This window comes from Neopsephotus bourkii, unplaced genomic scaffold, assembly GCF_033783945.1.
Source record: "Neopsephotus bourkii isolate Nb327-2 ecotype Australia unplaced genomic scaffold, CSIRO-AGI_Nbou_v1 NB_1574, whole genome shotgun sequence".
NCBI classification, from domain to species: domain Eukaryota; kingdom Metazoa; phylum Chordata; class Aves; order Psittaciformes; family Psittacidae; genus Neopsephotus; species Neopsephotus bourkii.
Window position 1 is genome coordinate 3,816,264 of NW_026902050.1, and position 15,265 is coordinate 3,831,528.

At 42.1% G+C, this 15,265-nt stretch overlaps 1 protein-coding gene across 3 annotated transcripts in view; it reads right to left on the bottom strand.

Moving 5' to 3' along the window:
* Positions 1-3,678: 3,678 nt before the first annotated feature.
* The window catches only part of GPR149 (G protein-coupled receptor 149), a 75,635-nt gene continuing 64,048 nt past the window's right edge, over positions 3,679-15,265 (bottom strand). For 2 of the 3 annotated variants that reach the window (XM_061371562.1, XM_061371560.1), the window contains one exon: positions 5,017-6,593. In XM_061371562.1, coding sequence (XP_061227546.1) covers positions 6,021-6,593 — 573 coding nt within the window. In that variant the 3' untranslated portion in view covers positions 5,017-6,020. Of the gene's footprint in view, positions 6,594-15,265 lie in introns of all 3 variants that reach the window. The other variant, XM_061371561.1, reaches the window with a different exon arrangement.

Consider the following 15,265-nt stretch of genomic DNA (forward strand, 5'->3'; position numbering starts at 1 on the left):
CTCGCCACCACGCCCCGCGCCACCACGCCCCGCCCGCGCAGGCGGCGGCGGGAGGCCGCCGGTTCGAGTCCCCGAAACCCTCTGGGTGAGGCAGAACTGCGATGAGCTGAGGCAATGTACTCACCGCAATACGTCATCCAAGTGCATCTCGCATGACTCCGCTCGTTTCAGTTTAGAGCCCCGAGTTCTGACTTCTCCTTTCTGAGGGAGCAGGCAGGATTTTAAGGAAACATTGTCAGTCTCCATCACTGCCCTCTTTGTACCAGAGGGGTCTTCTCATTCCTTCTTCTTTAAATAGAATATATGTATTTAACATAGCCCCTAGCTGTGGGCCTGCTGGCTGTATCTGTATAATTTGTCCAAGTTCCCCAGAGCATTAAATTAAAACTTTTAAATGAGATAAAATTATTCACAGAATTATTCCTCTTTCAACAGTTAATTAACGTTCTTTTTGTTTCCTTGAATACCATTGTGCATCTGTAAATGCTTCTTTGGTCTCATTTCTTTACGTAATTTTTTGCCTTTTCTTCCTTGTTGGTTTGATTTATATTCACTTAAAAATTCTTGGCATTCAGATCTCTGAAAGAGTGTTACATGCTGATTTTCAACTTGTTTCAGGTAAAGGGCTGCTTCTTCCAAAGGAAACCATTTCCCCATTCCTCCTTTTTTGATCTGCTTACACTTTACCTGCACTTAGCCCAACAACCCCCAGCAGTTGGCTATGTAAAGAAATAAGAACTAGGCACTTGAGGTCAAGATATGGATTTTCTTTTTCCCTTTCCCCTCACAAAATGCTTGATGCATCCAAGAAGCCACTTGTCCTGCTGCTAGGGTTATCTTCTTCAAAGCCTAAGGAAATGCTTATTACCATGACCTTAACACATGTAAACCAAAATCCCAGAGCCTTGGAGATCATCTGAAAGGCAAATTAAGGAAGGAGCGTCAGAAAGAAATGAGAAATCCTGGAGGAAATATACTTCTTCTTTGCTTCTCCTCATCCTGCACCTGTGGCTTAATGCAGACTATGGAAGCATGCTCCATGACTCCTTCCACATGTCATCCTACACCAACTAAGAGTACTTTCACAGCATTCTTCACAGCTCTCACAGTGACAACCAACTAGGGAGTAGAAAAGAGCCAAAGAAAATTTACACAAAATAAATTCAGAGATCCAAGAAATGTTTAAAGATGCTGGGGAGGGACTCTTCATTAGGGACTGTAGTGATAGGACAAGGGGTAATGGCTTAAAACTTAAACAGGGGAAGTTTAGATTGGCTATAAGGAGGAAATTCTTTCCTGTTAGGGTGGTGAGGCACTGGAATAGGTTGCCCAAGGAGGTTGTGAATGATCCATCCCTGGCAGTGTTCAAGGCCAGGTTGGACGAGGCCTTGGGTGATATGGTTTAGAGCGAGGTGTCCCTGCCCATGGCAGGGGGGTTGGAACTTGATGATCTTAAGGTCCTTTCCAACCCTAACTGTTCTATGATTCGATGATTCGATGATTCCCTTCTGAAACACGTCAATCGCCTACTGAACAAAGGCCTAACTAGGGAGAGTGGCCCAACTCTTTGGGGAAGGTTGGAAGGGGCAGGATTCTAGATGGGAGAACACGACTTGCTGCTCTGGTATGAACCTTCCTTCAGTGGCACACCATGATGATCACAAAACCAAGTGTGTCTTCCAGCTTTCGTTGCCTTGTAGGTGAATATAAATTGCGGCACTTACCATCTCTAGTTCTGTTATTTCGATATGCAAGGACAGCAGATGTCCTGAAACCAGCGGAACCTGGAATAAATGGCCCCTGGTCACCACCCATACACATCCCACCAGCAGTGTGTGCCCAGGCTCTCAAGACGCTGCTTGACTTGGCCATGCTGTTCCATCTCGTGTTGGGTTCTGCACGACTTAGTAAGCTGTCAGCAAGCTGGTTTTGTCTCTTGTATCTCCTTAAAAAATTATTGAAGAAAAATGCTCTAGGTTACCTGGAATCACTTGTGTGACTTCAACAGATTTATTCTGACTGATCCAGTATCCATGACAGTGTATCTGGACACCTCACTAGTGCACTCATTTGGAATAAGTGGGGTTTTAGTGCAAGAGGAAATTTCCATATGGATGCATGTGGCTACTGCATTTCAGCCATGTTTCTCAACACTGCAAAAAACCTACACACATTGCAAAGAAGACATGACAAACAGATAATTTTTTTTGTGGATTTGTAGATTAAGATGTTGGAAACATAGTAAATGTGTACCTATTCATGTAAAAATAATTTTCTAGTATGTAAGAAAAGATGTATTTCCTGAAGTGATCTCAGTGGTTTGCATATTGTGGGCCTTTTCCACACCTTGTAAGCACTGTCCACATTCACATTCAGTAGCCCACTGTCATGACATAAAGCCTGTACAATATGGGCTCTAGGCAGCAACATGCTCTCAAAGAGGATGGAAGATAGTATTCTACCTTCAGTACTGTGAAGTGAGATTCCTTGAAGTTAAACTCCTAATGAGGAAACATTAAACATGTCAGGTAAACATTGAGAAGGGCAGACACAATAAGAGGATTCCACATTAAAGCTCCCAGTCCAGTGAGTAAATCTTGCTACTTGCACACCAGCAGAACTGCTGTCAATAGGATTGTCTCTGTGAGTAAAGACTGCCTGTGCAAGGACTGGAGGCCTTTAGAATTGGTTTGCTTTATGACACAGAGAGTGTACAGGAGTACAGATACAGGAGTATAGTAATTCTTGTAGGAGCTGTTGCTGGAGTCTAGAAAAGGAGTATTTATTCTACTCCAATGCATTTAAATCTGAAAAATGCATTAAAAGAGAGGAATGTAAAACTCAAACACTCTTACTGAAAATCATTACAGTGATACATACTGGGAAGGCAAATCATGTTCCAGAATACATACAGCAACCATAAATCTGCAAAAGTAAAATAGCATATAATTTTTTTTAATAAAATTACTGTATTTTGGAATAGTATGTCACTGTAACATATATTTTCTAACAAGATTAGTACAAAAAATTTACCTTTCAGAATCTGGCTCTATGTTTTGTTTCAAGCGCAATCCTTTGAGACATTTAAGGGCCTGGCCCTGCGTATAAATAAATTTATGTTCTTATAACTCTGCTACTATAATGCTATTCTTAGTGTACAGGAGTGCCACTGAAAAGAAACTTTGACCCACTGGATATACTGGTTACTAAAGATTATCTCAAAAATTATTTCCCGGTTTCTTGTTTTCTGTCCTTTGCATTATTCAGCAGCCCACATCCCAAGAGCATGGGGAGCCTCACTGCTGAGGAGGTCTCTTTCATGTCATCTTCTAAAGGTCACTGACATACTTTGCCCTCAAATGTCAAGCTGTCACTGAAACACATTAATAGGTCAGACAGGGGGAAAAGAACAGAGGAGGGGAAAAAAAAAATCCTTAAAAAGCTCCTGTAAGTGGTTTCAAAAATTAAGTCCAAATGATAAACAAAGACACCTCTGTAAACAACCAACCAGTAGCAAATTTTCTCAAACATCATTTTTTCTGATGCTCTGTGCACGGAGCTGATACCTACTCAATAATTACAACTTGGTTTTTCAGACACTTAAGTTGTTTAATGATGTGAGCCATTTAGAGAAAAAAATAAAGAGACATTGCACATTATCAAATTTGCAGATTCATTAAATAAAATCTATGTTTTATTACAGCTGCAAGGCAACACTCTACAATTAGGCCAAGCTTTGTGTCACAGCTATACAGAATTTTAATGCCTTCAAATATTAACCTTTTATAAACATGTCCATCAGAGATTAACACATCAGCATGTAATCTTGTTGACATAGTTGAAATCACTCCCAAGGAAAACTCACACCTGAGCAAACTGAAGTTGTGTTGCACTGCATCCTTTGCCACAACTTTGCTACCTTTATCTGGATCAAGTGTGTCTGCTGCTATAACGATACTTTCTGCATTCCCTCAACAGAACATGAAGGAAAGCAGAATCTTCAGAGCAAGCAGAATGTGTCTCTCTGCTCTATGTGTATGGATAGAGATTTATTCAATAGACTTACCACTGGTTGTTCCTTATATTCTAGTTAAATCCAAAACACAACATAGCATCTTAGTGGAACCAAAAGCCTTGAGGCATTCATATGAGAGCCCTTTTCACCTTCAAAAGGCAGCATGCAGAAACCACAACTTGCAGAGTGATCCATCTCTATCATAGCAACCTGCAGACTTTGACCCTGATTTTCTTTAGTGCTACATCACTGTCACACCAGCACAGCCCCACCAATTGTGATGGCAGGCCTGACTTACATTGGTGAAGTGAGGAGGCAAGTCATCTGCTTGTTTTCATGCCTCCGTATCAAATGCCAAGTGTGATCAGACACAGCAGTTGGCCCTTTTGCTCTGTCTGTTCATAACCCATAACAGAATCCTGATTGGATTGTGCTTATTTTCTCTTGTATGTTCCCACCAAATGGAAAACAGTGTGACTGCAGACACCTAAATGGTTATGTTGTCATGCGTGCCACTGGAAATTAAATCTATTCCTTAATAAACAGTGTAAATTTTAATTAAACCACTGAAAGTCCTCAGAGTATATTTATCTCTGTTTAACTGAAATGAATGACAAACCCTCAGAAAAAGAGCATTCAGTCAAAATGCAGTGGCATTTCAAGCATATGCTGCAAATGTCATGTAAGACTTGACAGCTCCATTGTTTCCACTGCTTCCATCTAGGCTTATCTGAATTTGACACAAATTACAGTATTTGTTGATTTTATCTTGGCTTTATACTTAGTTCTAGTTTCCTTGTAAGTCACTAGAGACAGGCTCCTCCTGAGGGTAATACAGGTTGGGACCCACTTTAGGTAACCAGAGCACTCTCTTTAGGTCGATGTCTAAGCTCAGTCTCCAAGTCTGGCCACCTTGAATAGCTCCTGATTCCTCTCTTAAGGAGTCACACATCTGTTGTAACTCTCAGACCTGAAGCAGGAGGATCCACCCAAGGAGAAGTGATGACAAGTTTACTAGCAGAATATATATGGCATAAAACCCAGTAGTGTTCTTGCTGTGAGACAGAGGGACTCCTGCAACTCTCTGCAAGTGACATGTGCTCTTGGAGTTCTGCTGAGAGAAGTATTAGCTTCACATGGGCCTTAAGGAAGAAGGAGACATTGTAAAGCTATTTCTTACTTAGGGACAACTCGGACATAAAGAATTATTCAAACTAGTTTTGATGTCCTAGCTCTTCAAACATTTCAAATGCTGTCTTGATCTGGATTGAGTTACAAATATTCTGTAATGTCGGGAAATGCATTAACTTGGTAGAGATCATGGAGGCGAAAAAGGAGACAGCATAAAATAACCAACATTTGTCACATTTGATCAAAGAAATGTCAACCACACAAACACTTCAGTTTTACAATGCTGTATTTACAAAATGCGCAAGCTTACATTGCAGCCACCCACACTTAAAGGTCTGTACACTGGCCACTTACATGGGTGTTACATAAAAATCATGGATAGAGCAGGAAAAAATTAAACCATTTACAGAACTTTCTAATCCTCTACTTAAGTCAACTAAATAAATTGACTTGTGCTTGTGCTACATTTTTTTAAGATAAATATTTCAGGTCTGGCACGTCAGTAAAGAGCAGAACCTCACACCTGTGGAGCTGCTCCCTCATTTTCCACAGGTTCCCACAGACAGACCACTCAGTGCCAATAAGCAATCAAAGCTGTTTTTTTAAGACTTTATTTATGATTCCTTTTTGACGCATGTGTTTCTCAAATAAATATATAAACAACTGGAAATTCACTACGCAAAGCTGTGAAGCACTGAAGTATTTGTTATCCCATCCATATATCATTAAAAGTTTTAATCTATTTTACAGTGTACCCAAATAAAATTTATTTATCTGTTAGGAAAAAACATTTGACACTGTATCTGCTAGGGCAACTTGAGTCAAGAGGCGCAACGTCTGTCAAATCATTTCAGATGTCTAGGTTAAATGCCTTTTAATTGCTGTTGCCATCTTCTTCCCGTTTTATGTATGCTTTATTCAATATTTGTATTTCTTCCTGATAACCACCTTTTTCCACATACTGCTTTTTACTGTTCTGCCTATGAGCTTCAACAGTGTCTGGAATTGATATGTTAATATCACCGTTCGGATTGTTTGATGGTATGAAGAGGGAGTAGGAGGCACTTTCTCCTAAATCACATGAGACAAACCTATTTTCTTTCCTTGAATAACGTAAGGATGGAGACCTTACCTGCGTGGAGGACTGGCTAATGTTACTGATGATTGACACAGTATCCAGGGCCTCTTCATTGTCACAAATTTCAAGTACCTCTAAATGAATTTTAACACTTGTGTCAGCAAACGTATCAGGAGACTCCTCTGCGTTTGGCTCATGACCAACACTTTTAGATCGATATACTTCAATTTTCTTTGACATGGGTGTTATTTTTTGTCCTTCAGTGCTTACCTCGTAGGTGGATAAAGACAGTGTTTTTCCTGTGGGTGCCTGAAGAGATACAGTTCCTTGAAATGCACACAAAGGGACAGCCAAGGCCCCACCTGATCGCTGGAAAGAGGAAGAATGGCCATTATTTCATGTTAATTTTTGAAGTTAGAATCCATTATAAATAAGCAAATTAGGCTTAGTTTGTTAACTTATTTTTCTGACTTTTCCTTTCAGTGTTTTAGAAATATTTATGACTTATTACCATTACTATTATGGTATTTATGACTTTAAAGAATAGAAAGAAGTGTTTGATAATTATACATTTAGTATAAAAAGTGAAGTCTCTGTGACTCATCTTATGGACACACACACTTTTCTAGATAGTCTACACACAATGTTGCATTGCAACCATTCCCCAAGGAGACAGCTCGCACTAGCAGGCACTTCTCTAGCTAGTACTCACAGGCATCTCTGAAAAAGTGTTTTCAATCTGCTTGAATCAGATGGAGACACTGATCTGTTAAAGCTTCTCATAGTGACCAAAGTGACAGAAATTACACCAGAGGACTGTTCAAACGCAGGAACCTACACTGCAACACCTGTCCCCCTTGGGCACCCTGTCTTAATGACTCTTAATTAGGTGCCTAAAGTTAGCTGGCCTAGATACCAAGCTGAACTTCCCAAAACAACTTGGCAGGTATTATTTGTCATGGTTTAACCCCAGCTGGCAGAGAAAGAAGATGCAGTTAAAGTTCTGCAGTACTAAACGTCATCCTCAAAGCAATAATTTTTAGCAGCTGCAATGAAAATATTGTTTGTCAGAGGCTGTAAATAAATAAAAGCATTACATAGATCACTGCAAGTGCCTGTGTTATAAACAGAGGATACAGATTGCTCCTACGTAGATAGCTATAGCTAACTCAGTGGTAGGTTGTTACTTGTTCTTTTCCGTAGTGTTGCAGGACAGATTCTGGCTCTCACTCTCACGCTATAAAGACTCATAATAACTGTGAAGGTTCTCCTTCAGTGACTTACACTGGACAGAACAAAAGTGATGGCAGAAATAGACACACATGGCAAAGAAACACCAGACTCAGGTTCTGGAGAATCTCACTGAGGGGTCATCTTTTGCTCCATCCTCATTTGCTTTGCTGCAGCTGGGTTTTGACTGCTTACTGAGAAGGACACGGGTTATCATTTGAAAACTTCGTCTTGAAGGGGGCCTATAGAGATGCTGGGGAGGGACTCTTCATTAGGGACTGTAGTGATAGGACAAGGGGTAATGGCTTAAAACTTAAACAGGGGAAGTTTAGATTGGATATAAGGAGGAAATTCTTTCCTGTTAGGGTGGTGAGGCACTGGAATAGGTTGCCCAAGGAGGTTGTGAATGCTCCATCCCTGGCAGTGTTCAAGGCCAGGCTGGACGAGGCCTTGGGTAATATGGTTTAGAGCGAGGTGTCCCTGCCCATGGCAGGGGGGTTGGAACTTGATGATCTTAAGGTCCTTTCCAACCCTAACCATTCTATGATTCTGTGATTCACTAAAAAGTACTATACATAATGAATCACAGCTTGGCCAAAAGCAGCCTCTGGCAAGCAGTGAAGTGCTGACTTTGCAAAAGGTCAGTTCAGGAGGAAGAGCTGCATCAATTTATATGGAAATGTGCAACAAGAAAGACTACTGAAAACCAGGGCAGCTGCAGAACCCTACTCTGCACCCACACAGTCAGCAGGGAGAGTGGTATTTGAAAAGCTGCTAGGTAGCAAGGTAAATCATTCTGTACAGTCTTCTGTGTTGTTGTTGCTCTCAGGACCCGCTGATGATCTTTCAAATCTACCTCAAATATCACTGACAGGTGAGAGCTGGGGTTGTTCAGCCTTAAGAAAAGGCTCCAGGGAGACCTTTGAGCAGCCTCAAGTACCTAAAAGGGCCAACAAGAAAGCTGGAGAGGGACTTCTTTCAAGGGCATGTAGGGATAGGACCAAGGGGAATGGCTTTAAACTGAAAGAGGGTAGATTTAGGTTAGATATAAGGAAGAAAGACTTCACTATGAGGGTGATGAGATGCTGGCACAGGTTGCCCAGAGAAGCTGTGGCTGCCTCATTCCTGGCAGTGTTCAAGGCCAGTTTGGATGGGGCTTTGAGCAACCTGGTCTAGTGTGAGGTGTCCCTGCCTGTGGCAGGGCAGTTTGAACTAGATGATCTTTAAAGTCCTTTCCAACCCAAACCAATTCTGTGATTCTACGATCACCTCACCTTTACTAAAAAGCATGTAAAGGAAATTAGGATCCATTGCGTAGAAAAATCTTGCCAAACTGGGACTCAAAGAACAACATTTTCTTTGACAAAGGAATTGACCTGACAAAACCCTCAGAGCTGGCTTGTCCTGCTGGAAGGAAATCAGTTATACTACTCTCCTTAATAGATCTATAAGAGAAAAATGGTCCTCAAGTGTTCTTCCAACGTGCAGTTACAGAGGCTGCTATCATGCTGTGTCATCGAGCAGGCAGAGGTCCTAGATTGGTGAATGTTAGCTGACAGCAGTTCACTGGCAGCTCCTGGATACTGCTTTGAGTTCAGAGCCACGGTGGGTGCAGGGGCACCCTCAAGTGTAGCTCTCCTCAGGCTAAGAACCAGCAGCCTTTGTTTCAAAACAATGAGGCAGGAGCTTTTTTTTAAATCTCAGCTAGGTGTTGGCCCTTACATTTTCTGTAGTAATTAGTAATGAGGATCACTCCTCCAGAAAAGATGTGAGAACAACTGTTTTCTCAGCTTGAGGAAGCTGTTGTCCACCCATCTTCCACCCCAGTTGCTTAGTAAGGCCACTGGAGGATAGAGCAACAAATCCAGCTCTGGGTAACATCAAGTGGACAAAGCCTACTGCTCTAAGCAGCACAGAGGCACATAGTAAGCATCTTGCATATGGCAATGGATACAGCCTGGATACTTATCAACTTCGGTAACACACATTTAGAATGGTGTTTCTGTTGGATACAAGCCCTGTGGCTCTATTTCCAGCCCCCTGTCTAGTTTCTGCACTCAACACTCTGAAGTCCTTTGCAGGGTCTGTTTGAGTGTCTGCATTTCTGGCTGTTAATCAAGGTCAGACTCTGAACAGCCTAAAAGAGCACTTAAATTATACAGAAAGACATCTAAAGAGTAGGGGGGGGGGGGGGAAGTTAAATAAGAACTGATTAATTCAGTGCAAGGTTACATTCTAGTTAATAAAACACTGCAGATGCATCATCTTGAATGTCAACATGGAGGGTATGTCTGAGACATAAGCAATCTCACTCACTGGAATGAATACTCCAGTTCTGGAGAACGAGAAATTTTCCCATCACCACACATTTAGTGGCTCTTTCCAAAAGTCTGTTTTCTGTTTAGAAATCAGTATTTACTTTTAGAACTGAAAAGGATATGCTAACTCTTCTAGGCTACTTCCCAGTCCCTAACGAGGAAGCCAGTAAACTACGCAATTCCTCTTCATAAACTGTGCATCATAATGCCACGCACTCGTGACTGCAACAGGTGCATGACTACTAACCACTGCCCTTGCAGGAGCAGCTTTCAAATCACAGCTTTAGCATCCTCAGTGCAGCAGCTGAATTGCAAGGAAACTAGACAACTAACTGCCAGCTTTGATGAAGTACACGTGTATGAAACAAACCCATTCATCATCAGTGCAAAATGTTCAATGTTTAAAAAAATCCAATCACTGAAAATAACTTACTGAGCACACTTTATTGGAAATTAAATCAAACCCTGGAATTACATGATAGGGGAAGGCAGGAATAAAGCCTGAAGGGAGATCTGAGCCAGTGAACTGGAAATACACAGCTAAGTCCTGCGGGGAACTCGCACTACCTCGTCTGGTCCTGAAGTGCCACAGCCCTGGGAAGACTTCTGTGCTCCACACTGGAGGGGAGACACTACGGCCACTGATGGTGACTGTCCCTCTGCAGCCGGAGCAGCGGAAAGAACTCTGCACCAGCACCAGAAAGGGGATAGTGACCGAGAACGCAATCTGGCCCCTCAGCAATGCACAGGGCACTGAACAGCACAGCCAGGCTCTCTCCTGGGTTCAGAGCTGTTGCTTGTCTTGAGCTCACTTTGCAAGCTCTGCTCTGGAGTCAAGAAGCCCAACAGAAAAATGCCATGATTAAAAACAGCCCAAAAGAAGGAAAAATGCAATTCCGGTTTTATGTACAGCCAGGTAAAATTATTACTGGAATTACTTTCAGTATAAATGAGAACTAATGAGAACAGAATGTAACCCTTATTTGTCCTTGATATGATTACTAAGTATCCATTTTTGCTTCCTGTGACACACTCATGGAAATAAATAGGAATCTATTAGCACACCAGACTATACTGGCACATCCTGTAACAAAGTATTTTGTCTTCCACTGTTTCATTGTTACCTACAGTTCAGCTTTCTGATTTTAAACTTTCAATGTCATTTAATTCTAAAGCAGTAGAAAGACGAAGCAATCTGAGTAACACTTAACAGTAGCTTTCCCTTCATTCATCCAGGTTCCTGCACCCCAACTCTGCATTATTTTAGCTTGAACAAAAGCATCCTCACCTGTAGAAAGGTTATGATTCATTTTTACTTCAGTGAAAAAATAAAGAGAATCATGGTGCTGTTTCTGAACATCTGCCTCCACAGCCTGTGACCAAAATGCTTTTCGCAAAGGTACTGCTCCACCAGTCTTATTCCACACTATTTTGCCCACACACTTTGTGTTTCTGTATTTAAAAGAAAACCTATTTTTTAAAAGAAATACACATTTAACTCCTTGCACACAATTTATGCTATGCATTCTCTTTCTAAAATACTTCTACATGAATGGTTTTAAGAAGGTACAGAAAACTTGGAGCGACTTGGTTCTTGGATCGTCTTCAGAATGACAATCATAGGATCATAGAATAGTTAGGGTTGGAAAGGACCTTAAGATCATCAAGTTCCAACCCCCCTGCCATGGGCAGGGACACCTCGCTCTAAACCATATCACCCAAGGCCTCGTCCAACCTGGCCTTGAACACTGCCAGCGATGGAGCATTCACAACCTCCCTGGGCAACCCATTACAGTGCCTCACCACCCTAACAGGAAAGAATTTCCTCTTATATCCAATCTAAACTTCCCCTGTTTAAGTTTTAACCCATTACGCCTTGTCCTACCACTACAGTCCCTAATGAAGAGTCCATCCCCAGCATCCCTATAGCCCCCCCCACCCCCTTCAGATACTGGAAGGCTGCTATGAGGTCTCCATGCAGCCTTCTCTTCTCCAGGCTGAACAGTCCCAACTTTCTCAGCCGATCTTCATATGGGAGGTGCTCCAGTCCCCTGATCATTCTCATGGCCCTCCTCTGGACTTGTTCCAACAGTTCCATGTCCTTTTTATGTTGAGGACACCAGAACTGCACACAATACTCTAAGTGAGGTCTCACGAGAGCAGAGTAGAGGGGCAGGATCACCTCCTTCGACCTGCTGGTCACACTCCTTTTGATGCAGCCCAGGATACGGTTGGCTTTCTGGGCTGCAAGCGCACACTGCCGGCTCATGTTCATTTTCTCATCGACCAACACTCCCAAGTCCTTCTCTGCAGGGCTGCTCCAAATCTCTTCTCTGCCCAGCCTGTAGCTGTGTCTGGGATTGCTCCGACCCAGGTGTAGGACCTTGCACTTGGCATGGTTAAACTTCATGAGGTTGGCATCAGCCCACCTCACAGGCGTGTCAAGGTCCCTCTGGATGGCATTCCTTCCCTCCAGCGTATCAACCGAACCACACAGCTTGGTGTCATCGGCAAACTTGCTGAGGGCGCACTCAATCCCACTGTCCATGTCAGCGATGAAGATGTTAAACAAGACCGGTCCCAACACCGATCCCTCAGGGACACCACTCATTGCAGGTCTCCAGCTGGACATTGACCACAACTCTTTGTGTGCGGCCATCCAGCCAGTTCTTTATCCACCAGGTGGTCCATTCATCAAGTTGATGTCTCTCCTATTTAGAGACAAGACTGTCATGTGGGACAGTGTCAAACGCTTTACACAAATCCAGGTAGATGACATCTACTGCTCTACCCTGTCCATCAGTTCTGTAACCCCATCATAGAAGGCCACCAAATTGGTCAGGCAGGATTTCCCCTTAGTGAAGCCATGCTGGCTGTCACCAAGCACCTTGTTTTTCATGTGCCTTAACATGCCTTCCAGGAGAATCTGCTCCAAGACTTTGCCAGGCACAGAGGTGAGACTGACTGGTCTGTAATTCCCCGGGTCATCCATTTTCCCCTTCTTGAACATGGGGGTTATATTTCCCTTTTTCCAGTCGTCGGGAACTTCACCTGACTGCCATGATTTCGCAAATATGATGGCCAGTGGCTTAGCAACTTCATTCGCCAGCTCCTTCAGGACCTGCAGATGGATTTCATTAGGACCCATGGACTTGTGCATGTTCAGACTTTTAAGATGGTCTCGAACCAATTCCTCTCCTACAGTGGGCCCAAGGTCTTCATTCTCAGGGCCCAAGGTCTTCATTCTCAATGTTTTGATGATAAGCTGATAATGCATGCAGGAATCAGGTACTGGTATAAAGGTGAAGACCTTTGTGAGATAAAATAAACCCCTCTCTTTTCAACCTAAGTGCCATTTTGCAGCTGTTGTGTCTCAGCAGTTTTGCAAAGTATTAGGTACTCATATGTAATTATAATTATTTCTAAATGAAATGCAGAAATTCTTCTCAACTCCAGTACTGTGTTTATTTATCAGGTTTGTAGTTATACTGGGATTTGTAGTACTATCTCAAAGACACCTCACAGCTGCAGTGCATTCTTTCTAACTGTCATGCATCCCATACCAGTTTGCCACCTGTGGCCATTACGTAAGGTAAGGAAGCTTTGGTACCCATGATTCTGATCCTGTAAAGTCAAGACTTGTCTTTCTGAGACCTTACTCTCTCTTAACTAGAAGAATTGAAGACAAGATCAGATACCTACCTGCTTGAACAGAGATGATTTAAAATTTAGTCTGATACAGTTCTTATATCCACTTATAGAGCCTTCTTCTCTGTGTGCACACAAGCACAGATACATACAAGTATTTACTTATTAATTGTACACAGCATATATCTATATAAAATATTTACCTTTTTACAGTTGATTTCTTAATTTCTGGTAGGATTGAAAGCTTTCAACTCAGAAATGCTCTAATGTTTCAATAAAAAAAAAATCGCAGCATTCCCCAGTCAAAATACTGTAAGCCATAATCGCTGTTCTTTATGCTGAGGCCACTTTTAAGTGAATACCACAAATTATCTGCTGGGTCTCATAAAAGTTGAAGGCTAGTACTAAATCTGAGCTATCCCCCTGGAGGACTGATTTCTGCAGATCTGCATCACAGAAACAGCAAGTTGGTAATTTTCAAAGTTGATTAGTAGGTATCAACACATATTTCATCACTTGGGACTGTTGTCGGATCTCTAATACCATGATGTCTGCCTTGTGCTCCTGCAAACAGGAGCTGGCCCTTCCTCTGCTCAATTTTACTTTTTGTGGAGAGTGTTCATTTCCATCATGTCCTACTACAGGGCATCCCCCTGTGCAGCTCCTGACTGAGACAGCTGGAGGCTATTCTGTCTGTTAGAATCTGGAACAGGGATTTCACCGGCAAACTACATGTACCGGCGCATGTATTTTTAACAAGCAAAGATAAAAAATTACAGTTAAATAAATCACAAATGTACTTGTTCCTTAAGGAGTGTTGATGCATTCTGAACAGAGAAATCTCTGCATGAATGATAAAGCAAATGCTTTCATTATTAAATTTTCCACCTTCCACATTTCACAGAAGACAGAAAGTAGTTGTGCCTATGATAAAACCATCCTCATAATCACTGTAGTTTCAGACTCAGCTCCCCTGACCTGTTTCGGCTGCCTGAGCAGAGTTTGAGCCAGACACCGTGGCACAGAGGAGGCCTCAGCCTCTGCAGAGGACAAAACCGAGCCCCAGCAATGGGCTGGACAACAGGCCCTTGCAGAAAGGTTTCAATTTGTAAATGCTCAAAGCAGTGAAAAAGGGCCCAAGAGCCACTGACTTGCAGTTTTTCAATGATCCTACTAAGACTGTTTATGGAACCTAGAAGTTCTGCAGCTTTCCCTGCACAGAAATAAGGTTTTGATCCCTAAAGCTTTTTTGAGGAGGAAGGGAAGGGGAAGGTAACATTTACAGAATCTGTTACTATATTTCTCCTTGCAAACTGGCAGAAACAAAAGAAAAACATGCTTTTGTATCTGGTTTGCCATGCAATAGTCATACTTACGTGAAATATTAATAACGAGGTATTAAGCTGCAAGTAGACTAAGAAAATTTTAATTTCATTGCTTGCCAAAGCAGAGCCTCATTCTGCATGCTGCTAAGTACCTCCTAAGGGTGTGCAGCATTCCCTCTGCTTCCCTTCAGTGTCTACAGGAGTTGACCAGCAATTTGCAGCTGTGCTTCATAGAAAAGTCAGAAATGTACAACTGAAATCAACTCTGAACACTGTTTCTGATGTATCTACATGTGACGTTCAAAATAATTTAAAACTCTATCTTATAACTGATCAATAATTTATTCTGCTAGAAGAAGCCTAGAAAATTCTTTGAGGCTAACAAGTTAACATTCCAAATACCAAACATTTCTACATACTTTTCACATTTTACATGAAGTGTAACTGGATTCATCCTGTTACTAGGACCTTAAACCAGTCGTCCCAGCTTTACAGCACTTAGCACCTGCTGAGACGATCG